The sequence below is a fragment of the Argiope bruennichi genome, chromosome 6, assembly GCF_947563725.1.
Source record: "Argiope bruennichi chromosome 6, qqArgBrue1.1, whole genome shotgun sequence".
In the NCBI taxonomy this organism is placed as follows: domain Eukaryota; kingdom Metazoa; phylum Arthropoda; class Arachnida; order Araneae; family Araneidae; genus Argiope; species Argiope bruennichi.
Genome location: NC_079156.1, coordinates 115167867 through 115193436, shown reverse-complemented (window position 1 = coordinate 115193436; position 25570 = coordinate 115167867). Strand labels below are relative to the sequence as shown.

At 30.1% G+C, this 25570-nt stretch overlaps 2 protein-coding genes across 4 annotated transcripts in view; one reads left to right on the top strand and one right to left on the bottom strand.

The window, feature by feature from the left end:
- The first annotated feature begins 2772 nt into the window (after positions 1-2772).
- Positions 2773-20717, top strand: LOC129972224 (techylectin-5A-like). Of its 2 annotated transcripts, XM_056086269.1 has the most exons (7): positions 2773-2884; positions 4783-4946; positions 8972-9076; positions 12207-12418; positions 15092-15194; positions 15319-15471; positions 20304-20715. In XM_056086269.1, coding segments are annotated over exons 1-7 (969 nt in total). In that variant the 5' UTR covers positions 2773-2882; the 3' UTR covers positions 20534-20715. The 2 variants fall into 2 exon arrangements, with proteins under 2 accessions (XP_055942244.1, XP_055942245.1); XM_056086270.1 differs by lacking the exon at positions 8972-9076 and having other exon boundaries at positions 20304-20717.
- Positions 20718-23198: 2481 nt separating this feature from the next.
- LOC129972346 (fatty acyl-CoA reductase 1-like) overlaps positions 23199-25570 on the bottom strand; it is a 69375-nt gene continuing 67003 nt past the window's right edge. For both annotated transcript variants that reach the window (XM_056086453.1, XM_056086452.1), the window contains exon 13: positions 23199-23335. In XM_056086453.1, the coding sequence (XP_055942428.1) occupies positions 23245-23335 (91 nt within the window). In that variant the 3' untranslated portion in view covers positions 23199-23244. The remainder of the gene's footprint in view (positions 23336-25570) is intronic.

Here is a 25570-nt window from a genome sequence, read left to right as displayed (position 1 = left end):
ATTGAAAAGAAAGCGTTCATAACAATTTCCTTTGATATTTACGCATCAAAAATCCCACCATTCAACTCGTAGAAGTCGAAATGAGTAGCATTCTCACTTGCAGTCTTCCGTCACTTTCGAAGGTTTGCTAATTTTATCGCTACAATGCCATAACTCCACTATACGTTTAGAAAATAAAGGAATTCGAAGCAAGACACAAAAGTGTTATAATTAGAGATTGCAATACCAGTATGCCGGAATACCGAATACCGATATTTTGAGCTAATTGTACAATTTTGTAATACCGGTATTCACAAGTTTAAATACCGTTTTTTTCGGTATTTACTAGAAATTTTTAAAATTGTCTCCGCTATATGTTAGAGGATTGACAACATAGCAAAATAGTATACGTTTTTGTTTTTATGTCTCCCTAACGGGCGAAATTAATTAGATAATTAATGGCTTAATTAATTGCTTAAATCTAAATTAGCGAAATAGGGATTATCCCTGAAAGCAGATAGTGTATTAATGACGACTGATGGAGCAACAGTTATGAAAAAAAAAATTGGAAAATTGATTGGTGCAAATCAGCAATTATGCTATGCTCATGGAATTCAATTAGGAGTAATAGATGTATTATACAAAAAAAATAATAAATAAATAATAAAGAAAGAAAAGAAGAATCCAAATACTGTGGATATAGAAACTTCGGATTCCAACTTTGAATTGAGTAAGAGTAAGAGTGATATTGACGATGAAGATAATGGAAATTTAAAAATTTAATTATTGAAGACGATATTGCGAATGAGGATGAAACATTAACCCTTCAAGAATTGTTTCTTATAATTTATAAAGTTCGAAAAATTGTTAAGATATTTAAACGTTCCCTTATAAAAAATGACATATTATTAAAATATATACTAACTGAAAATAAAACAGAATATATGTTAATATTAGATTCTAAAACAGGTTGGAACAGTTTACTCCTAATGATGGAACGATTTTTGAAATTGAGAAATCCAATCCAAGAAGTAATAATTGACTTAAACCTGTAAATTAATTTTTAAGATAGGGAATTCGACTTAATATCCAGAACTGTATCAGCTCTACTTCCAATAAAACTGACTATTGAGGCATTATGTGGGAGAGATTCGAATTTATTAACAGTTAATGCAATAATAAATTTCATGTTGCAGTCACTGAAAGAACAGCGCACATCACTATCTGAAGAATTATATATTACATTGAAAAATCGCACAGAAGAAAGGCATGCCGAAATAGAAAAAGTATTATGGTATTTACATAATTATAATGATTTTAAAAATGAAAAAGAGGGGAAAAAATAACCAATTCAAATCTGATTAAGTTCATAGAAAATTTTCTTAAAATGTTTTACCCACAAACCTATCCGCATTCAGAAGAATTCGGTTTAGTTATCGAAGATTATGATGACACTAATATCAATAGTGAAAAGAAATTGTCTCTTGAACAAAAATTAGAGATTAGCGATACATAAAAAAAATTTAAACTAACCAAAATACAATACAGAAATCTGCTATATACAAAACCATCCGACGAGAAATCGATTTATTTGAAGATGAGGGATTTACAGGAAAAAATACATGGAAAAAATATATCGCGCATTGATAATAGTACCACCAACCACTAACTAACGTAGATGCCGAAAGAGCGTTTTCGACAGCTGGTAATTTTTGCACAACATTACTTTTCAGGCTTAATGACAATACAATTGATGCATTGTGTTTTTTAAGATATCATTTCAAAAATTTGTAATAGTACCACAAACTGAATAGTGATATTTACAATTTTTTTGTGTTTTAAATAAATAAGATATTCCTTTACTTTCTTTTTATTCTTTATATACTGTTATAATTTATAAGTTACAAATTATTTTTTGTGATATTTACACTCTCTTATAAAACTGACAAAAAAAAAACTAAGAAAACCTGGGTTTTCTTTCTTTTACTAAATTTTCTTATACCGGTATTAAAACCGGTATCCCGTTATTAAGATCTAAAAAATACCGAATACCGGTATTGAAATTTTGGTCCGATATTGCAATCCCTAATTATAATGTACTGAAAGAACTAAAATGTATACGATGTATGAGTAACATACTTACTCTTAACATCCAGAGAGAATAAAGAAACTAGAATCGAGACATAAAAGCACTATAAAGTACTAAAAGTATTAAAAAGAATGTCTAAGAATCACATACTAACTCTTAGACATATGTTGTCTAAGAATAAGAGAAAATCGAAGAAAAACACTTTTTTTTGGTTTTGTATTCATACAACTGCATACAAATTTTTTTTAATGTAACATATAACAGTATTTTACTAATAAGTTTCAGAAAATAAACGTATGTGTTATAATAATAATATGGGTAAAAGACAAAAAAATAAATAGTTGCACTTTCAAATTTTCGAAACAACATATAATGTGGATTTTCCTGGAGATATCACTATTTTGAGGTTAAATTTCAAACAGAATCGGGTACTTTCACTTTAGTAGAATTCCATTGTCACTCAGTGCACTTTCACGATGAAACATTAGTATCTTAGAAGCACAATAAAGGTCGCCACTCTGTTTGAGATAAAGGATTGCTTTAGAATTTGAAAGATACCTCCAGAACAAAGAACAAATTCATTAAAATGAATGCTGATAAGTTCAGTTTATCAGCATTTTTTTTTTTTTTTTTTTTTTTTTTTTATAGGAGTCAAGTGCATCAGGAGAAGTGATTCTGAATTTTATCGCAGATTGTTTTATTAGCTCAAAGGTAACAGATAGTGTTATCAGCAGACATAAACATAAAGGTCGCCCTTTGAAATAATTCAACATTTGTAATCTTTTGCTCAATACGCTTTCCGCTCTCTGGAAGCATGTAAGTACTCTTCACTTTCGTTTCAATTTCGAGTTTTACGTAAAGTTTCCGATCTTTTAATCACTTAAAGTATTTAGCTTCTTTAAAGTATTCTTTCAGATGCTTTAAGAATTAAAAACAATTTATTTGAAATAATTAACTAGAAATAAAATCAACTGTTATGATATTTTAAATTATTGCGTTGATTTCGCATTATCTGTAGAAATTACTTCTGTGATTTAAAGCTTCTAAAAACATGCCATTTTGAATTATAAAATTAATTAATTATTTAAAGAATATGAAAATTACACTTTTTTAGTGTTTTAAAGTAAAACGATAATAGTTAGTTGATGAATGCTGTATGCTTTAAATCAAAATCTCAACAGCATGAAATTTTGATTGATGCAATTCATGAAATTGGGAATTAAAATTTATTTCTAAATTAAATTTAAATTTGAAAGATTATTAATATTATTAGTTTTGAAATTTGTTTGTAAATAATTTTCTTCTTATAGCTAATATTTTTGCTATTTTAACGTCAATATTTTAATTAAAACATTCACAATTGATAAATGGAAACATTTTACAGAATATATTAAATAATTATCTTGAAATTGATTTTTATTATTATTTTGCATTGTTATTACATTATTAATCAGGTTTTTTGCATTTTAAATTTTTTTTACTTTCTTTTAATTAGATTTTTTAAACCTTTTTTATAAAGAATTTTATCTAATTTTCAACATTGCATTCACAAGCTAATGCACTATATAATTATGATACAATATTCTGGTACGTTAACATAAAGTAAGCTAAAATAAATGTTAATAAAGATAGATAGTAATTATATATAAAGATGGTTTTAATTAATGCCGAATTGCATCAGAACCTAATGAAATAATTCTTTTATTTTTGGAATTTTCTTGAATTTTAAAAATAAATTATGAGTTTTATTACAGAATTTAAAGATAAATTTATTTAGCAAATTTTAATTTAACTTGACATGTAACACATTTATTAGTTTAGAATTTATAAAAGAGGTTAAAGCATTTTTAAAGCATTAGAACATTAGAGAGAGTTAAAGCATTTTTCAAATTTATTTGCTTTTGATTATAATACGATATGTTATTTGGACAATCATCACCATTTTGTAAAATAGATTAAAATTATTACCAGTAACATTTATAATGGTGAATTCTAAAATATTTCGGATACTAAAATGTGGATAGTATAAAATTAAAATTTGATTATTTGGAAATGAAATAGAGCATATTATTTAAAATATCTGATTTTAAAGGTAAAAATAGGAAAATGTGAAATGTTGAAAATAATATCAACAATTGCTTTTATAAAGTAAATTCTTTACACTGTTCAAATTATAAAGAACGTGCGCACATGGTGCTGCATATGTGTGTTATCACACTAATGATCTAACAACAGGAATTAAAATTACCAAATTTGGCATCTATTTGTTTAGAAGAAGGTGCATGTCATAATCAAAGCGAATATTTTAGAATTTTAATTAGAATTATTATTATCAAAGCGAATATTTTAGAATTTTAATTAGAATTATTATTAATTAAAATTTTATCTACATTTTCGGTTTTTTTTCACTCACTTTCGAAAATATTATTGCACGAAACCGAATTTTACACCGTTTAAAATTCCTAAAAATATATTTTCAAAGGCAACAAATGTTTATATAATTATGGCATTTTCTTAAAATAATATTTTTTTTTTGATTTCCAACAATAAATTATATTTCACGCAGAAATTCAAATAATTTTCAGTATTTTATCAATAACTTAAAAGTTAGATTTTCTTAAATTTATGTAAACCACTGACAGCGGAATTTCAAGAAATTTTTCATTTAGTTTAATTACTTATTTATTTTATTAAAATTCTAGTTTTAATTACAGGAAGAATATCTACTTGTTCTGTGCTTGCTTCTTGAATTTCTTGGCAATATTGAGTGCATCTGGAAATGCAAAATGCGGTTGTTTAGAAAAGGAAAAAGCTCTTGCCTTACTCGAAACAGCTGAAAATTTCCTCACCAAAGCTAGAGACGCTTATCCTTCTTGCAGTAAGTTTCAAAAGAATTTCTTCAAAGAATGCCATATTTTTTAATTATTGCTCTAAATAAAAATTTTTAATATTAATGTATAATAATTTGCTTAATCGTTACAAGTCCTTAAAAAACAAATTGGAAATGCATTGTATTTAAATTTTTTAACATTTCATTATTCTTCATCATTATGCGTCTTATTTTTTTAGAGGAGAATTATAATTTCTACAATATACGAAACGGTCTTTCTTCTACCATGCACAATATGCCCACTCCTAATTGATGTAATCTAAATAAGTTTCTATCAATTTCTTCTTTTATTTAAAGAATTATAAAAAATACTGACAATTCAGTTACTGTGTTTTGATACATATGTATAAATAGTTAAAAAAATCACATCTTCGAAAAAATAATATCGATTATAACGTATTTCATGGTTTTATTATTTTGTTCCTGGTAAAAATTTTGTGTCCTATAAATAACTTACAGCATTTATTCCCTTTACCATTTCACTTTCGCCAAACCATTATATGAATTGAATTGTACACAATAAAATATTGTCAATATAGTTACGAAATTGTGCTTTTTTATTTTTTTTACTTACTTTAAAAGCACTTTTTAAATATGTTATTATTTTGCTATTAATTTTAGACAAGTTCGAGTAACAAATTTCTTTGCATTAAGCAATATTTTATTAATATACTGATATTATTATATAATGTACTGATTAATTATTTTTTGGTTATTTGTAGTTGCTAACCGAATTTCTTAAAATTTGATATATTCATAAATTTGTCTATTTCATTTTACAGAATAAGAAAAAAATGTATTAAGAATGTTGCCTAAATATATTTAATGTCTTGAGTACGAATGTACAAGTACCTGAAATATGTGTAATGTTCTTTTTCAATAATTTATAAAATTCAAAAGATTGGTTTACGAGATCTGTATAGAAAATGGAGACATATCTGTGATTTAAAATTATTATTTTCAAAATTTTGGTATTATTATCATAATATATCAGTCTTTTTGTATGCAAAAGAAAAAATAGTTCTCAAAATAACATTTATGAAATTTATATATCTTACTATATGAAATTATAAAGTAGTAACATGTCGAAAGCAAGAATTCCCATTCATTTATTTTTTTAGAATTTTGATGTAATCAACATTAATGAGTTTCTTTCTTTCTCCAAACTCAGAACTATTTAGTGTTCCCTGCTTCCAACGAAATTTCCATCAGCTCATTTATAGAGCTCATATTGGAATATATAGTATTAAAAAGACGGATCAATATGCAAAGTTGGCAGTACAGAATTGCAGTGTTGATATATTGTCCCCAAATCAAATGGTGTCTTATAATGGGAATTAAGAGAAAAAATAAAGTTACAATGGATTGACAGATGGTATATGTCTAAAAAAAGGAAGAGTAACTTATGTTTTTATTCCTAACCCAAGAATAAAAGTAAGAATATACCATCCACTGGTATTCCAGATTATATCAGGACATAGCAATTTCCCGCATATTTCCAAAGATTTGGAAGTATGCAGGAAAATAAATGCATCTGTGAAGGAATCGGTACCTGTTACCGCTATTTAAAAAAAAGAGCAGAAATCTCGGAACTAAGAAAGAATCTAATAGTTGAAAATAATGACTTATGTATAGTACTGATAGTACCAGGTAATCTTAAAACTCTGAAGGACATGATGTCAAAAATTGTCAGGTTTTTACCAACTGTTTGAAAATTTGAAATCTTTTGGATTTCTGTGTTGTTCCAACTGTTGGACTGTGTTCTGTGTGCTGAAACGAAAATATGGAGAAATATTGAGAATTTCGAGGGGATTTTTTGAAGTGATGGCCTATTCCTTGTTAAATAGGAAGATAGGGGAACGGGAATATGAGGAAGAAGGTCAGTGATTGACCACTTTCTGGCTAGGCGCCAATAGCCTAGAAGAGGATGTTAGTTTGGACAGTGTTATGGAAGGACAATGCCAAAGACAGTAGTTGGCCACAACAAATCCTGTCCATATTGCTATATTCAGTGGTGACGGGGTTGTCGGCTGTGCGCAAGAAGAAGAAAGCCATTTATAGAAACCATTTCATTAATTTGCTTCTTTTGCTTATTTGTTTTGCCTTTTCTCTCACTGTTTCAGCAGCCTTAAATCCTTATTAACTCTTTTATACTAACTTGAATGTCAGGAATGAAAATTATTCACAGAAAAGCGTTAAAGTGATAAGAATATGTGTTCTTCGACGAGAGTCAATTGGTTTTAATAAAGCGACAAGGCAGAAACTGAATTAAGGACCAGAATTCTACTCTGAAGAAACCATGGCTTTTTTTCCCAGTTGTGAAGTCATTTTGTAAATATTGGTTTATGTAGAATATTAAGGACATTTATTTTATACAGTACACTCCCGAGTACCTGGCCTAATTTGGAGGAAAAGCAGGTCGGATAACAAAACAGCCGGATAGACCGGAGCTCTATGAATTGATTTCTTTGCCCACCAACACCAGAAGACAAAATTTTTATATCAAAACTCCCTGTCATAATACGTATTTTCTCACTTATTGAGTCCTAAGCCCCCTCTATTTATCTCAATGTGAACGCAGTAGTGGCCCGGTGAATTGTAGAAGCAATTGTCTTTAATATGTTGAGTTAAAATAGAAGGTTCTGTGCTGGTAGTTTATATATGTTTGTATTCTGCACTGCACGTTTCAAGAATTTATTAGTTTATTTATTTTCAAGAAAAAGTAAGTTAAAGGATAGAAACTGTTGACATTTAAACATAAATTCTATAATGCCAAACTTAAATGCAGGAAACATAAACAAAAAAAAATTAACGTAAATCGTTGACTCAATTCTTAAGAAAATTAGCTCAAACTAATTTTTTTTTTCACTGAGGAAGGATTACACAAATATGAAATGGTAACCCTAAGCTAAGAATCAAAACTTATAGTTTTTAAGTTCTGAAAGATTCCTTAATAGATGATTTAATTGACGCCTTGCCTTCCTCACTTAATTACGATAAAAGAAAACTAGGTCGAAAAATACAGAAGCCGGATAGTCGCGAACCGGATACTCGAGAGTGTACTGTATTAATAGTTGAGCATTTAAGCAAAACGCAATAAGATAAAATAATAATAATAGCAATAAATAATAATAATAATAAAGTAATAATCTGTCAGTCAGGATATCTAATCGCCAGCAATGGATTATTCATCCACTTAGAATCGACAGCACTAATTCAAAATCGTGTGTTCCCGATGAGTTCTGATCTGCATATACTTTCAGACCATAAGTGAAAGAATTTAGCGATTATATTCCCTCATTTAAATTTTTGTTTACAGGCTTCTATGTCCGTTATTGCCAACACGGAATTATGAAGAAATAACTTCTAATTAACGATTACAGGTGTGAAAATTTAACAGAATGTTGAAGATGTGAGCTTGACATAATCATGAATTCTTGTCCAAAGAGCTTTAAAATTGTTGCCAAGTCTTTGACAAGTCCAAGTAAAAACAAATGACCCGTAATTATTTAATTACACTTTGTGCACTACAATGAAAAATTGAAAACCCGCATGACACACCGATATAAAATAACAAAATGTACTCTATTTAACTTTCGGCAAAATGAATTGATCCAAATGTCGTCTGATAGTAAATTGAAATGCGGATGTTTTTTCATATACAACAGTACAATATGTCAGGCTATGGTGGTGCGATAAATTCTCTTCTTCTTGCCAAAAGAGGTATGGATTCCAAAATAAATTGATATTGCACGTTGTTAATCATATATGCAATTTAAATAATATAAATTTATATAATATAATTCAAATTTCATTCATTTATATGAAACAGGCATGTGTAGGAATAATGAAATGTATTATTATTTATATAGAGCAAATTTAACTTATTCTGAAATTTGATTGCTCATGATAGTATAAAATATCTACATATTTAAATTTAGATATAAAATGTATTAGTGAATTATATTGCATGTTTTTCTTACATAATTACAATTAATACCCTTTTCTTTCAGAAAAAAGCTTAAATTCTACTAATCAATGTGAAGGTGAAAAATCCTTGGCTTACTTTGAAATCTCAAGAAAGCTGATTTCTGATGTAAGAGAAAACTTCCCAACATGTACGTGAACGTTTTATGATATTCCAGTTGCAATTAAATAGTTCTTACATCAGAAACAATCAGCATGCCTAGTAAAATAATGGTAGGGCCGCGGTGGCCTGGTGGTAAGGTCTCGGCTTGTGTGCCGTAGGGTTTCAGGTTCGAGACCCGATTCCACTGAAGAACCGTCGTGTAAGGGGGTCTGTTGCATGTTAAATCCGTCATGCCAAACATCCTCCCGCTGGTATGGTGTGGCGTGGAGAGGGGGGTGCCAGCTGAGGTGTCGTCCTCGTCATCTGAGCGCGGTTCAAAATTACGAGGTCCATCCCCAAATAGCCCTAGTGTTGCCTTACAACGGGACGTTAATATAACTAAACTAAACTAGTACAATAATGGCAAAATCGTAGTAAAAATATAATTTATTCGGAAATTCTAGAATACAAACTCCCGAGTTAGTAAATCGAAAAGCAAAATAAAATTGCTCTTAAACCAAAAGTTCTCAAATATTTATTTTTAAATGAAATATTTTAGGTATTAAAACAAAGAAAAAAGTAAATAATTACAACAAAAAATAATAATTATTAAAATTTTTTTAAATCAATAATTTACAATATATTTATGCAAATTAACTTACATGTCTAAACAATATTTTTTGATTATTTTTTTTTATAAAATTGAAGCATGTGGTATCAATATTTATAAATGAAACGTTTGTTTGTGTATGTGACTTTGTTAGCGCACTGTGCGTACAAATTATTGCACTTACAACAAAAAAATTGCACACAAATAATTGTAAAGCTGAATAAGCAATATACCTGCAAAAGTTAATTTTAACTTTGAATTTAAAAATGTTTCATTTAATGTTCTTTATATTTTAAACAGTTTTTCGCCATTTTCCCCCGTAATACTGAACAAAAAGTTTTATAAAACCAAATAAAACAGCATAATTTGCAACTAAAGTTTACAGCTATTTAAAACAGTGAAGAAGTTAAACGACACTAAAATCGCGGTTTGAATTATCTTAACAAATTATTGTTCGCGATCGATCTCTATGGCCTTTGTAAATTTAACTATCTACAATTAAGATGAAAATTTTGCATTTTCTACTTTTACTTCTCGTGAACTAATATGATCTACGAATTTACGAATTTAATTTGGTACCATGTTATTAGGATATTCAAATGTTAGAGCAATATTCGAATTATTGTTGAATATTGTTAATATATTTTTAATGTAAAATATTGGAAATAGCAATACACGCTATGAATATAATATTTATGACAATTTTGGTAATTACATAACGGTAAATAATGACGAGTCAATTATTTGCAATTTTTTTTTTTTACGTTTCATCTTTTTAAAATACCCATTACTCCTTTTTAATTTCTCGTATACTTAGTGTAGAAACCATAAAAAAATTTGAACTCTATATTTTGACGAATTTCCACATTTTAAACCGTACGGAAAACCTATTTTTGGAAAATGTCGCCTGTGACAAAGATAACTCAAAACCGCTTTCAATTAGATGGTTGAAATTTGGTATATGATCTTTACACCAAATTCGCATATCTCTATGAAATTTTGAGTAAAATCTATTCAGAGGTTAAGTCACTCTGTCTGGTTTTCCGAATATATGTTAGGAAGAGAGCTAGATATATAAAATTCGGTACACAGATTTAGCATCTATAGTGTAAACATCTATCAAACGTTGAGCCAAATCCAACTAGTTAACTGTCTGTCTGTCTGTACTTTAAGAATCATATAATCTGAATAATTCAAAAACGCAATGGCGTAAATGTATCAAATTTGGTATGGAATTTCATGAGAGGAAGTGGAATTTTTGTCAATTAATTTTTGAATAGTTTGAGAAAAATGTGTGTAAAACAAATATTCTTTTTTTTCTTTGGATACTATTAAGGCATCCTAGGGATAAATAGCCAGATAACTAGTAACGAATGACAAGATAGGTTCAATGAAAATGCTAAATTAATTCCAAAAGTGAATATCTCGGGACTATGGTACGCCAATGTAATGCGAGGGCTCTTTGGCATCACAAGTTCATCAGAGAGCATACAAGAAAGCCTTGGGGTGGGTGAGCACTCCCGCTGTTTACATTTTTGTCTAGGCGGTTGCCTAATCTCTAACAGGATGTGGTAAAAAAATTAATATTGTTACGAATCTGTAATGCTGCTTCCCAGCATAGGTGGTTCCACCATCGGAAAGAATGTTTTACAGTCATCTCTATTGGACGGAGTCCATGTGTCGCGTCGGAGGTCCCGGAGCTTGGCGACAAACTTGGCAACCATTTAGCGACTTCGCGACGGATTTGGCGACTTTGGCGCCAAAATAGATTATACCCGAAACATCGTTAATTTTCCCAATCCGTCCAGTAGGAACCGAGATACGCCTCGAACGTTCCTAATTGGTTGAGAGGCTTCTAGCCCCACCCCCTGAGACCTATAAAAGGAGGCGGCCACGGCTGCCAGGGTCGTCGTAGTCGGAATCGACGCTAAAGAACTGGCCTTCCAGAGATAAGCGGAGCAGCGACGGAGTGAAGCTAGTGCTGAACTAAGCTGTGCGCTACTGTCTGCATTAGAGTCTGGTTGTATGCTGCACGTCTCGGCTGAAGATACTCGTCTTTTGTGCTGTATATAGTTGTCGTCTTTGTGCTGTCCTGTGTGTCTTCGTGTAAATAAACGTCGTTGTTTCATTTTCGACTGCCGCCTGCTGATTGAACGTTCTCCACACCATATAACTCCCACTATCCAAACAAACCCGGGAAATTTCGTATATAATTCTGTATATATGCTCATAAAATATATGTGTTATATAATTTCTCTATAAATTATATTCAGTCATATAAATCCAAAAATGCATTTTTTTAAAAATTATGATATGTTCAAAACATGAAGATACATCATCAATTCTTGACAGATATGTTCTTTAACTGAGAATAAGTGAAAATCTTTCCTGTCCTCTGAAAATGATAGGAACCGTATTAAGAAACATTGCAATGAATATTGACTTGACATCCGTAGAGATTTTCAAAACTTTTATGAGCATTAATCAGAAATGAATTTTACCTGTTATGTGTAGGCTATGAAATTCATATTGCAACTATCAATCTATTTATAAGATATATTTTTTTCAGGTTGTAATCCTATTATAGATGACGATGAAACTGAGATAAAAGATGACAAACAAGATAAAACTCTAGATGAGAATCTCGGGGACTGTTCTGAAATTTTAGCATCTGGGCACAATAAGAGTGGCGTCTACAAGATATGGCTGGGGAAGAACTTTCCAACGGGAAGAGCACTGCTAGTATATTGTGATATGGAAACAGATGGTGGAGGGTGGACGGTAGTTTTATTTACATGGATATTCATAATTTATTCTTTTTCTTCGGAAGTTGTTGTTACAGAGGTTGTGATATTTGTAATGTATGGCATATTTTCCTCTGTATGGGCTAGTAAATCATTGCAACGCAGAACTAAAAAGTGCCCCAAAATTAACGCAAGATAGTATGTTGGTGTTAACGCAAGATAACGTCTTGGAAACCTAATAAAAAACATTTGACAGCTGATTGCTTAGGGTTAGTAAAAATGGAGCGTTGCAACATAGAACGATGTGTTAACGTAAGATTTGAATTAAATAATAAAAAAACCGCAGTTTTCTTCTTGTAACATTTTTATTGAATCGGAAATTACACAGAATATTGTTATGTATGGAATAACACATAGGAAAAATGGCTTCCACGTACTGGCACATACGTACTCTTTAGTCGAAATTTTAAATCATCTTTTTGCCTAAATGTGGTTGAATTTCTTCCTTCAACGCACGCGTGATTGTGGCTTGTTGTTATAGTTCTTTGATTTCAATTATTCCCATAAAAAGAAATCCAGTGGTATTAAATCGCTCGCTCTAGGTGGCCAATTTTCAAATTTTTGAACTATGGTCAACAGACTTGCATTAGTTTTAAAATATTCTAGTTCAAAAATGAAAACACGTTGTTCTTTCGTGTAACACTCCATTTTTACTAAATCTAGATTATTAGCTGTCAAATGGCGTTTTAATAGGATTGCAGTCACTGCATGAATTGTGACAAATTCAATTCTTGAGTTAATTTTGGGATAACATTTATAGAATATTTTTGGGCATTTTGAATTTTAGATTCAGCTCATAAGTATTTCCCAGTGTTTCTGTGTAAGCTCATGTGTAATTGTTGGTTTTCGACCACGTGAAGGATTTTAATAGCAAAATAATATTCATCTAACAAATCATTTGTCAAATCATGCATCTTGAAATTAACGAATGGTATAAAATAATATTTACATAGTATTTAAAAACTATCTTTGAAAAAAAAAGGAATTTTGGAAAAAAAAAAAAAGTTATATTATCAGTCAATGAGATGTATAAGATGTACTGGTGTTAACATATCTACTGGTGTTTAACTATTGGTGGTCTACTGGTGTTTAACTATTGGTGGTCTACTGGTGTTAACAAATGTTAACTGGTGTTAATATTTTCTCTGATTATTAACTGTAATTGATAAGTGTTATTTGAAAATATGTTATAATGTTGGAAATCAATTAGTTCCTAAATTTCAAATTCCATACAAGCGATTCTTCCTACACGAAATATTTTCAATTCCAGGAAATTACCTCGAATTCTAATATAAAACTCAGGAATTACATAAACTTTATAGCACACAAACACACTTTTGTATGCACACTTCAGCACAATACTATTCATAATACACATTCTGTAGTTTCTTATATGATGAAATAAGTAGTCATTTCGGAAAGCAGATAGTAGATAGCATTTAGATTACATCAGTCTCAAAAAATTAACAATAATTTCACCATAGAAATGTAAATCAACTTTAACAATTGGATAGTAACAAGAATACCATGATGATACAATGTCGCCATAGTGTTTTTGGGGAATAACATTGCATAGAACTCGATGATACTCGATGAACTTAGATATTTAACAGTTACTGAAATAATTATCATTATTTCAGTAACTGATACTTTAAGTCAGACTCTGGTAGGAAAGACCTTCAAGACCATCAATAAGTTTCAAGACGAATGAATAAAATTGTAAATGTTTTAGAAATTGGATCTTAGTGAACAATATTATTCACTATTCGCCTTAGGTAATTAGTTGGTTCGCTGTGAATACTCATTAGACTTGAGCACAGATAAATCGTTAAGGTGTAACTTTATGAACATGATTAAGCAAAATTAACCCGTGTTATTTAATTGACTTAGTTAATTTCGTTTTTATTTTGTGTCTGAACCCCTCTAATGGAAATAGTTCCTTAAAGTTATATTAAAAATATAAATATCAGGTCCTCTAGCTTTTACCTTTTGCAAAGTTGTGACTCCAGTTTTATCCAGCATGTTAATTACAAAAATGTGAAAGAATCTTCATGTTGATGTTGAAATTTTTTCCCCTGATAATGAGTAATAAATTTTCATGACACATTTCACATCGTTAAACCGCAATGAAAATGCTTGCTACATCTTTCCCAACAGGGCGTAATTTCAGTATTACTGCATTAAAAAATAAGGAATAAAATTATCTGTAGGTAATTAGAAAATAAGGAAATATTTTTTCTAAGAAAAAAGCAAATAACATTGCTTTAAAGCATAAGCATCTTCTCTACTGTTATGTAAATGAAGCTATACACTTAAGACCTAAAAAATGATTTTCCAAAAGTAAGGGAGGCCGCAGTGGCCATATGGTAAGGTATCGGATAGTGAACCATAGGGTTTCAGGTTACAGACCCGATTCCACTAAGGAACCGTCGTGTAAGGGGGTCTGTTTCACGCTAAATCCGTCAGGGCCAAACGTTCTCCCGCTGGCTTGGTATGGAGAAGTCGATGCCAGCTCAGGTGTCGTCTTCATGATCTGACTGTGATTCAAAATTACGTGGTCCTCCCCGAAGTAGCCCTAGTGTTGCTTTAAAACGGGACGTTAATATGTAACTAACTAACCCAAGGTGATATTTGAAAATTTATTTTCCAGGTAATTCAAAGAAGAGGAAAATTTCCAGTTCAACAAGACTTTTTTTTGTTTTGGGAAAGCTATAACAATGGTTTCGGCAACTTAATTGAAGAGTTTTGGTTAGGTATGTAATTTCGCACTACTTTCAAATATGGAAATTCCCAGTAAAATGTTAAATAATTATTCAAAAGTGATTTAAAAACTGCTGTAAATTTGGTTTTTTACTGTGATTATTTTTCCTATTTTAGGGCTTGAAAATATACGTGTTTTGTGCCTGAAAGGATGCAAAATACGTTTCGATCTCCAAGATCAAAAAGGGGAGAAACGTTTCGCTGTTTATCAGAAATTTAACTTATCAAGTAATTACGCCATTGATATCAGTGGGTACTCAGGAAATGCAGGTAAATAATTTTGAGACACCACGATTTCACAAATGAGGATAAAATGTCCATGAGTATGTGTAGAAAATTAGAATACTAAAGTGATTAAAAAAAAGAACACCATTATGAAGAATAAGGCGAAACTCTTTATTTTATCTCTGATTAATTAGTGGAGGGATAGAAAATGACTTAAACCCTTTTAAATTATACGTGAAATTATTATTTCTAAACTTTTAAAATTCTCTACCTGTGCACTAAATAAGAATGGACAAGTACTTAAAAAATTAGAAAATTTTTATCGTTTTTGATAAAAACTCATAAACGACACATTTCCAAGAAGGGTTTTCATTACATTTTTTTTTCAACTCAATTTTAAAATTGTTGGAAATAATACTGGAAAACTTCGAACTAAAATTATATAAAATTTATGATTCACTATATAAAATTTATGATTCAATACATAAAGTTTTAAAAAATATAAAAAATGTATGATTCACTACGCAAAATTAAAAAAAATACATAAAGTTTAAGAAAATGCATAAAATTTAGGATTTACTACATAATTTTTAAAAAATGCCAAAATATATTATTTACTACATAAAAAAAATACATAAAATTTACGATTCACTACATAAAAATTTAAAAAAATGCATAAAAATTAAGATTCACTACATAAAGCTTAAATATTCATAACATTTATGATTCACTACATAAACTTTAAAAAATATTGGTAGGATTTGTAGGGAACGGAGAAGCGGTTCAAGGATGATTTGCACAGGCGACTGACAACTTTTTTTTTGAATCGTGCTCATTAAGAATGAAAGAAATGCGAAAAGAAATAATTTTGTGGTACCTAGTGTTGTTTCTTGCAGGATTTGAGGATTAGGAGTAAAATATTCCTTCAATTCTTTTTTTTTGCCTTCTTAATGAATATGTCCCTTCAATCCATTCATCTGTCCTTATTTAGGGATTTGCAATCCGAATCCTTTATGGTTATATGTTCTCAGAGTTTTCTTTTAAGACCATGTGCTTTTTGCATTTCAATTTCACATTTAGATTTCAACCAAAAAAATTTATTTAAATATATTAAGGTGATTTTTTTAGCTTGGCACTTTTATTGTAAGCATTTACTATTGAGTTTTAAAAGTTAATGGAACTTTATTTCGAGTTTCAGCATTATGCAGAGTGTTGCCGAATTCTACCTACAAATTCAAAGGGATGATAGTAGGCATCAAGAGGATAAAGAATCACCATACAACATGGGGTCCCAAATGACGTTTAGGGGTGAAAATCTCAAAAATATAAGGAGTCGGAGAACTGCTGGATTTTAATAAAAAAAACTGTTTATTTTAATAAAAAAATAACAAATGGTATTTCAATTATCATTTTTTCAAAAGTGGAAGCACATTCTTAAAGGCTATTTTTCATGTAAGTAACATGCTGCTTTGATAAACCAGAGGGTCGTAAATTATTGAAAACGAAAAAGTGGTTTAGAACTCTTATCTGCAAAAATATTAAAACTTTAAGAAAAATAAAAGCTTGAAAATATAAGGCATTTTATACTCTTTAATTTGATATAAGTCTGTAGTATGGAAACGGGGGAGGTTTTAAAATTTTAAAGAAAAACTAAAATGTTTGCTAGGAAACTCTCTTCAAAATCAGTACCGATGTTTACAGAAGGTATTGCAAAATTCTACAGAAAAATTCTGAGGAGTGATAGTAGGCATCAAGGCGATAAGAATTTCCAAAGAAATATAAAGTCGCAAACGACGGTTAAAATTTATTTGGTGGAATACAGAAACAGCATACATTTACAGCACAGACTTTTTAACATAAGGAGAGAGAAACTTTTATAGAAATTGTTCAATGTTGCTGCCGCGAAGGTCATTACACAACCGACAACGGCGTTTAAAAGACTGCCGAACGCGCTCAAACATACCAGGTATTCTTGCTATTTCTCCGTAGCAACGACGATCCGTGCTACGAGATCTTCCACTGTTGCCAAAGGTGTATGATAAAAAAGAAAATTCATGTGGCTCCAGAAGAAGAAATCCAAGGGATTGAGGTCTGTTGAACGTAAAGGCCAATAAACAGGTCCAACGCGTCCAATCCACTTCCCAAGATATGTATAATCTAAGTAGTTACGCACAGAATTCGAAAATGTGCTGGTGCACCATCATGCATTAACTACGTGTTCTGGTGTTCAAAGGCCGGTAATCTCTGCAGTAAATCCGGAAGGACGTGCTGCAAGAAAATAAGGTACTTTACGTCACTGACGCTTTCGGGCATAAGATGCGGTCCCAATAATGATCTCCCAGAATTCCTGTCCAGATGTTAATACTAAATTTGTTTTGCACTTTCGACGAGATAGTGATATGGGGATTTTCGGATGACAAATATGTACATTGGGCGTTTTGAAGACGCCTTCTCTAGTAAAGCAGGCTTCATTTGAGAATAAAATTCTTGCAGGAAAGAGTGCATCTTCCTGTGTAGCACCAAGCATCCAACGTGCGAAATCCATCCGACCTGGGAAATCGTCATCGCATAGGAGTTGGACTTTCTGCAAGTGGAAGGGGTGCATGTTTTCTGCATGCATGACTTTCCATGTCATTTCGTGCCGAATACCCAATTCAGCTGCAACTGATCGCGTGCTTGACGATGGGGTATCTGCAAACTTCTGAAAAACTTGGTTTTCTATTTCAGTTCTGCGCAACACTGCTTTCTTGCCCTGCATTTGGCCTCGTTATTTTGAAGGATCCTGTCTCCCGCAACCGTCGATCAATATTTGCAAAGGTGCTGTGGTATGGACAACACCTACTTGGATATTGCTCTTGGTATATTCTTTGTGCTAGGCGTCCATTACCATCCACTCGGCCATAAATTAAATGCATATCCGCCATTCGTGAAATCTGACGCGTTGTTTGCGAATGAAAATTGTCAATTCTGCATTGCTCTTTAATAAATACGAGCTGCTTCTATACTCCTCCAACCATTAATTCTGAAATGCTCACTGCTTTTATATTCCTCGAACGTATAGAAAATTTAAGTACGAGAAAGCTTCTTCTTCTGGTCTACCTTGTTCCAAATCCTCGCATTCATGGGGCCATTCTCTTCGCCAGGTTAGTTGTCTCTTCGATGTCTGTTTTTGCAATTTTTACAGAATAAACATCTCCTGCGAACCTATGTTTTATGATAATTTTTCATCTCCTTAATGCCTACTATCATTTCTCTAAATTTACCTTTCGAATTTGGCAACAACCTCTGTAAACATCGGTACCGATTTTGCAGCGATGTTTCCTGACAAGCATTTTAGTTTTTCTCAAATATCTTAAAACCTCCTAAGTTTTCACCCTACAGACTTATATCAAATTAAAGAGTATAAAATTCCTTATATTTTCAAGCTTTTAATTTTCTTAAAGTTTTAATATTTTTGCAGATAAGAGTTCTAAACTACTTTTTCGTTTTAATCATTTACGACTCCCTGGTTCATCAAATCAGCATGTTACATGAAAAATAGCTTTTAAGAATGTGCTTTCACTTTTAAAAAAATGCATAGTTGAAACACAATTTGTTTGAATATACTCTGAATTTGTCTGCCGAATTCGGCAACACCTTGTTTACTACTCTAATTTTGTTGTCAATTGGGTAAAAATTCAGATTTTACTATTCTACAACATATTTTTCGCTATCTTTTTGTGTCATTCTGATTCTTTTAAAACAGTGGTTTGTAGACAGCTGTTTTGTAAAAAAACAGTGGTTTGTTTTAAAATATGTTTCTTCGTATTTTAATGATAATTCCATAATATTAGAATATAAATATCACTGAGACAAACAATTTTTTAACATAAAAATATGTAATATAAATTACATTTATATAAATTTCTCATCTGGAAACAAAAACCCAAAATTAGATTGCTAAAATAACTTTATTATATAGAAAATGCAGGATTGCTTAAAAAAAGGGGTTTAAATTAACCATACAGTTGTGGCAAAAAAATAAATAAATAAAAAATAATAAAAATAAACTAAGTTAATGTGTTAATGGATCTTCCAATAATGGGAAAGAATTTTATTCATTGCCAATATTTGACGAATGATTGCCATTTAAAGATGGAGTTCGGAGTTTCTAACCCTGCTAGAAGAAAAATGAAACATTTCTTTTAACTTTTGAATCTAATTTAGTGTCCTTCCCAAGCACAGGACAACATAATTATTTTCTTTCATATCAAGTCGAAAATTCTTATAAATGCTTGAACTTTCTTATTCGCTATCATATCGCTATTATATCAATTTATCATATAAATAAGCCTTAACTGGGGAGGTGAAATTTTAGGACTTAACTGGGGAGGTGCGGTCTACGAGACCGCATTTCATTTAGACTAAAATTAAATTTTCTAATGAATGTATTAGTATGAAAAACTACCAATATATTTTGCAGATATTTTTCTTGATATATAGATATGTTTTAGAAATTTTTCAAAATATATTGTCCTTGAAAAACAACATGAATTTAACATGAATCATATTTCAACATGAATGACAGTAGCTTATAAGATAATTTAATAAATTTGCTGTATTTTTGACAGAAAATCCATGCAAGGTTATTGCTTATCTCAAATTCATGATCAAGGCAATTGTACCACGGTAGAGTTCCTTTCTTAGATTTAGAAAATCTTCGGAATTATCAGAATACAAATGTTATTGGTATGAAAACATTAATCTGCATCAGAGAAAATACTAATTTAACTATCTTTTCCCTCCGAAATTTAGAATTTCTAAGTGTCAATAGTTGCATATCTTTATTGAAATATTCTGTTTAGTAATTTGTGCAATGTTTTTTTTTTCATCTATAGGTGACGCAATGCAATATCATAATAATTATCAATTCATCACTAAAGACAGAGGCGAAACCAGATTTGCAATGGACTATCAGTCGGGATGGTGGCATGGAAGTTTATACCATAGTAACTTGAACGGTATCTATCAACCGGGTAAAAATACTCCTCAAAGTGTTTACTGGTACGAATTTCATAGAAATTATGAAAATCTAGCAAGTGTGGAAATGAAAGTAATACCAAATTAAATCAAATTAGCAGTATATGAAAAACTTATATGTGTTGTATTTTTGTTGACAATTAATATTGTAGTAAATTGTAGTGCAAATCCATAAAAATGTGTTTTTTGCAATACTGATATGATTTTGTACTTTTGTAGACAATTAATATTGTAGTAAAATGTATTGTGAATCAATAAAAATGTGTTGTTGTTTTTTTTGCAATACTGATATGTGTTTGTATTTTTGTAGACAATTAATATTGTAGTAAAATGTAGTGTAAATAAATAAAAATGTTTTTTTTTGCAATAAAATTAAAAAATTAATTTTTGAGGAAAATGAATCCGTATTGGGCTTTTTTCAGTTAATATTATTTTCTAAAAAAATAAGTAATATAGAAAATACAGATTTAAGAGCATTTTGTTTTATTAACAGTCCATTGTAATCGGTATTAAAGTTAACTCTTTTAACATTCTTAAAGCAAAAATAGTAAATAATACAAAAGGTATTCAAATGAGTATACGAAACGACACTGTGGATATAAATGAAGACTTTATTCAAAATATACACCATAGACCTGAGCACAACGATTCCATTGATTAACGAGCCGAAGGATTCCTTGTTCCCAGAATTCCCGTGTCCATGACGAGACCCAGCCGTTCACAGCGTCCTTGAGTTCGCAGTCCGATTTAAAGCGCTTCCCTTTCAGATGTTTTTTCAGGGGACTAAACACATGAAAATCGTAGGGCGACATGTCCGGGCTGTAGAGAGAATGGTCGAACTTCGCCTACTTGAATTTGGCCAGTTCCGCGTGTGTGACCCTGGAGACATGTGGACGAGCGTTTTCATGGAGCAGAACCACAGCCTCCGTGTATAGCCTCGGGCTTTTGTCCTTGATGGACCTGCGTAGTCTTCGGAGGGTCTCACATTTTACATGTTAGTTAGTTAGGGAGTTAATGGTTCTTCTGTACTCGAGGAATTCAACAAATCAATTGGACGGTGCTCTTTATAAGAGCCTCTGCTATCTCCTGCGGATGCGGCGCCCGCGCGTGAATTTAATTGCATCCCTAGATGTCTTGCTACGTTCTAACACAGCGGCATAGGCAAATATGTTAACGGTTACATTGTCGCGATGTTTCGTACCTTTTCATTTGAACACCCTTTGTAAGAAATAATTTATTACAAGTAATTAATTAGTGGTAAAAAATAATCAGAATCATTAAAAGAGCATATGATATAAGAAAACATGTTGAAATTCACTTAGAAACATTTTTCTTCTTTTAGGCATATATCTTCCAATTCATAATACTCAAGTAGATTAATATTCAAGACTAGTTGGTTTCTAGCACGTTTCTGCCGTAGAAGAAATATATTTGGAAAAATCGTTTGAAATTTAAAATAGCTGCCTGGTTTAATTAGGAGGGATAGAAAGAATTGTATTTATTTTTTTATCGGCAATGAATACATTTATTGAAATTTAATGATGTATAGAGGCGAAATACAAATAATATTTATTCAATTTTTTTGACTTTATTATTCAAGTTCTTTTGCGTAGACAAAATTTTTGTTTTCCATTCTACGGCAAAAACAAATATTTTTTTTTGCTGTCTGACTCGTAAGCATCCAGCATACAACTGGCCATGATCAATCCGCACACTTAACCTTGCGCTTTGTTGATCGCCATCGGTAATGCTAGTCAATTGTTCCGTTAACACATTATTTTGTTAACATGAACAATAATATATGTTTCAGCTCAAGGTTAGGAAATTTTCTTGTAAATTGTTTGGAAAATTTCTGCATAATATTTATTGGTTCATTGCGGCATTGGTTTAGTCCATTCATTCATTTTTGAGATAATGGTTTAGTTGATTGTTTGGATGCTAGTCAATTGTTCTGTTAACACATTATTCTGTTATCATGAGCAATAATATATGTTTCAGCTCAAGGTTAAGAAATATTTCTTGTAAATTTTTTGACAAAATTCTGTATAATATTTATTGGTTTATTGCAGCATTGACTTGGTCCATTCATTCATTTATAAGATAATGGTTTAGTTGATTGTTTGAATGCTAATCAATTGTTTTGTGAACACATAATTCTATTAACATGAACAATAATATACGTTTCAGCTCAATGTTAGGAAATATTTCTTTTAAATGATGGTTTAGTTGATTGCTTGGATACTAGTTAATTGTTCTGTTAACCTGAACAGTAATATATATTTGAGATCAAGGTTATTTCTTGTAAATTTTTTGGCAAATTTCTGCATAATATTTATTGATTCATTGCGGCATTGGCTCGGTCCATTCCTTCATTTACGAGATACTGGTTTAGTTAATTGCATGGCAGTTAGACAATTATAAACGCTACAACTAAAATTAAGGCTACATTTATAGCTCATTTGAACAGTTAAATGATTTGAAACCAAGTTCAAAATTTAGAATGTTATTGTTTATAACATATTTCATTTTAAAATTCAAGTTTTTGAATAACCATTAATAGAATATTCCGTTTTTTGCTTCATATTTTAACAAAACAGAAAAAAATTAATGATTTAAAATTTCCAAATATATTATTATATTTAAATTTCATTAATTGTAAAATAAATACGTTTAATGGGAAATCCAAATTATGCAATTTCTCATTTTATATTGTAATAAATTCAATAATACATTAAGCAAGAATTTTTAATCATTTTGATAATATTTATACAGACTACAATTCAAATTCCACTCATTAAACTACCCGATTATCTTGGAAAAAATCCAGCTGATAAATGCACAGAGGATAATCAAGAAAACTGCTTTGATGAAAATAATTGCCAGATGTCGCCTATGGAAAAGAAAAATCTTAATTAATATAATTATAAAAGTGCTATTAAGCTTTTTAGCTTAAATTAGGCTAAAAAGTTTTCTACAAAATATAACAATTGAAAACGTCTATTTCTCTTCTAGTGTGCTAGAAAATCTTTGTGTAAAAAGAATTAATTACTTAAATCTGTCATAAGGCAAACAGTAAATCTTTGCATTGTTTCTGGTAGAAATCTCACCTTCTCCTTTTTTTCTACAATTGAAATTATTTTTCCGAGAATGCGGTTATACATTGGAGATAATGTATTTCAATATTCCGTGTTCCGCAAAGGATTATTGGAGTAACAAATTTTAATGTTATTTCAACAAATATTTTGTTCTTTTTGTTCCATAAATTTTGATTGAAAAATGCATGTAAGTTGTGCTCATTTATTAATTGCTATCACTATTCAGAGGATTGAACTTTGAAATATGATAGCGCAGTGAAATAATGAGCTTCTTATTAGTTGAATCGGAAATGACTATATCAAATATTTTGATTTTGCTTCAAAATTTGGCGCTGAGACTCTTTCTTACGTTTCAGATTCAGCATCAGTCGACTATCCAGTGTGAAATATGAAAAATTCCAAGTGATTTCTAAGTTATTATAGGGACCCATTTATCCATAGAGACAGTCTAGATTCATTTTGTCGCTGTGGATCAAATAATGATGACTGAATGTCAATTAGAAAATGAAAAACTTAGATACTTATAGATGGGGGAAAGAAACCCCTGTCAAATATAAGAGAAGTGGAGAATTAACGGTAGATATCAAAAATCTTTAGTACATACTTTTCTAAATATTTTCCTAATTTTAATAATATTTATCTATGTGTTATCAATTAATGCCGGATCAAATAATGATGACGGAATTTCAATTAGTAAAGGAAAAGCCTAGCAATTTACAGAGGGAAAAAAACCTGTCAAATATCAGAAAATCGTAGAATTAACAGCAAATATCAAAAATGTTTAATACATTTTTTTCTAAATATTTTCCTCATTTTAATAATATTTCTCTATATATTATCAATTAATGCTGGATCAAATAATGATGACATAATTTCAATTAGTAAATGAAAAACCTAACAATTTACAGAAGAAAAACAAACAAAAAAACCCTGTCAAATATAAGAAAATTGGAGAAGTAGCGGCAAATATCAAAAATGTTTAATACCTACTTTTCTAAATATTTCCCTCATTTTAATAATATTTCTCTATATATTATCAATTAATGCTGGATCAAATAATGATGACATAATTTCAATTAGTAAACGAAAAACCTAACCATTTATAGAGAGGAAAAAACAAACAAAAAAACTTGTCAAATATAAGAAAATTGGAGAGTTAACGGCAAATATTAAAAATGTTTAGTACATACTTTTCTAAATATTTCCCTCATTTTAATAATATTTATCTATATGTTATCAATTAATGCTGGATCAAATAATGATGCCAGAATTTCAATTAGTTAATGAAAAACCTAGCAATTTACAGAAGAAAACCAAACAAAAAAAAACCCCTGTCAAATATCAAAAAATCTTACAATTAACAGCAAATATCAAAAATGTTTAATACCTACATTTCAAAATATTTTCCTAATTTTAATAATATTTCTCTGTATATTATCAATTAATGCTGGATCAAATAATGATGACATAATTTCAATTAGTAAATGAAAAACCTAACAATTTACAGAAGAAAAACAAACAAAAAAACCCTGTCAAATATAAGAAAATTGGAGAAGTAGCGGCAAATATCAAAAATGTTTAATACCTACTTTTCTAAATATTTCCCTCATTTTAATAATATTTATCTATGTATTATCAATTAATGCTAGATCAAATAATGATGACAGAATTTCAATTAGTAAATGAAAAACCTTGCAATTTACAGAGGGGGAAAAAACTCTGTCAAATATCAGAAAATCATAGAATTAACGGCATATATCAAAAATGTTTAATACCTACTTTTCTAAATATTTTCCTAATTTTAATAATATTTCTCTATATATTATCAATTAATGCTGGATCAAATAATGATGACATAATTTCAATTAGTAAACGAAAAACCTAACCATTTATAGAGAGGAAAAAACAAACAAAAAAACTTGTCAAATATAAGAAAATTGGAGAAGTAATTTCAAATATCAAAAATGTTTAATACATACTTTTCTAAATATTTTCCTCATTTTAATAACATTTATCATGTCAGCATTTAA

Bases quoted from the DNA above. Each gene is read 5' to 3' on its own strand.
- LOC129972224 (XM_056086269.1), top strand. The intron at 12,419-15,091 runs GTAGTTTTATTT...TTTATTTTCCAG, and splicing joins CAGATGGTGGAGGGTGGACG to GTAATTCAAAGAAGAGGAAA. The intron at 15,195-15,318 runs GTATGTAATTTC...TTCCTATTTTAG, and splicing joins AATTGAAGAGTTTTGGTTAG to GGCTTGAAAATATACGTGTT.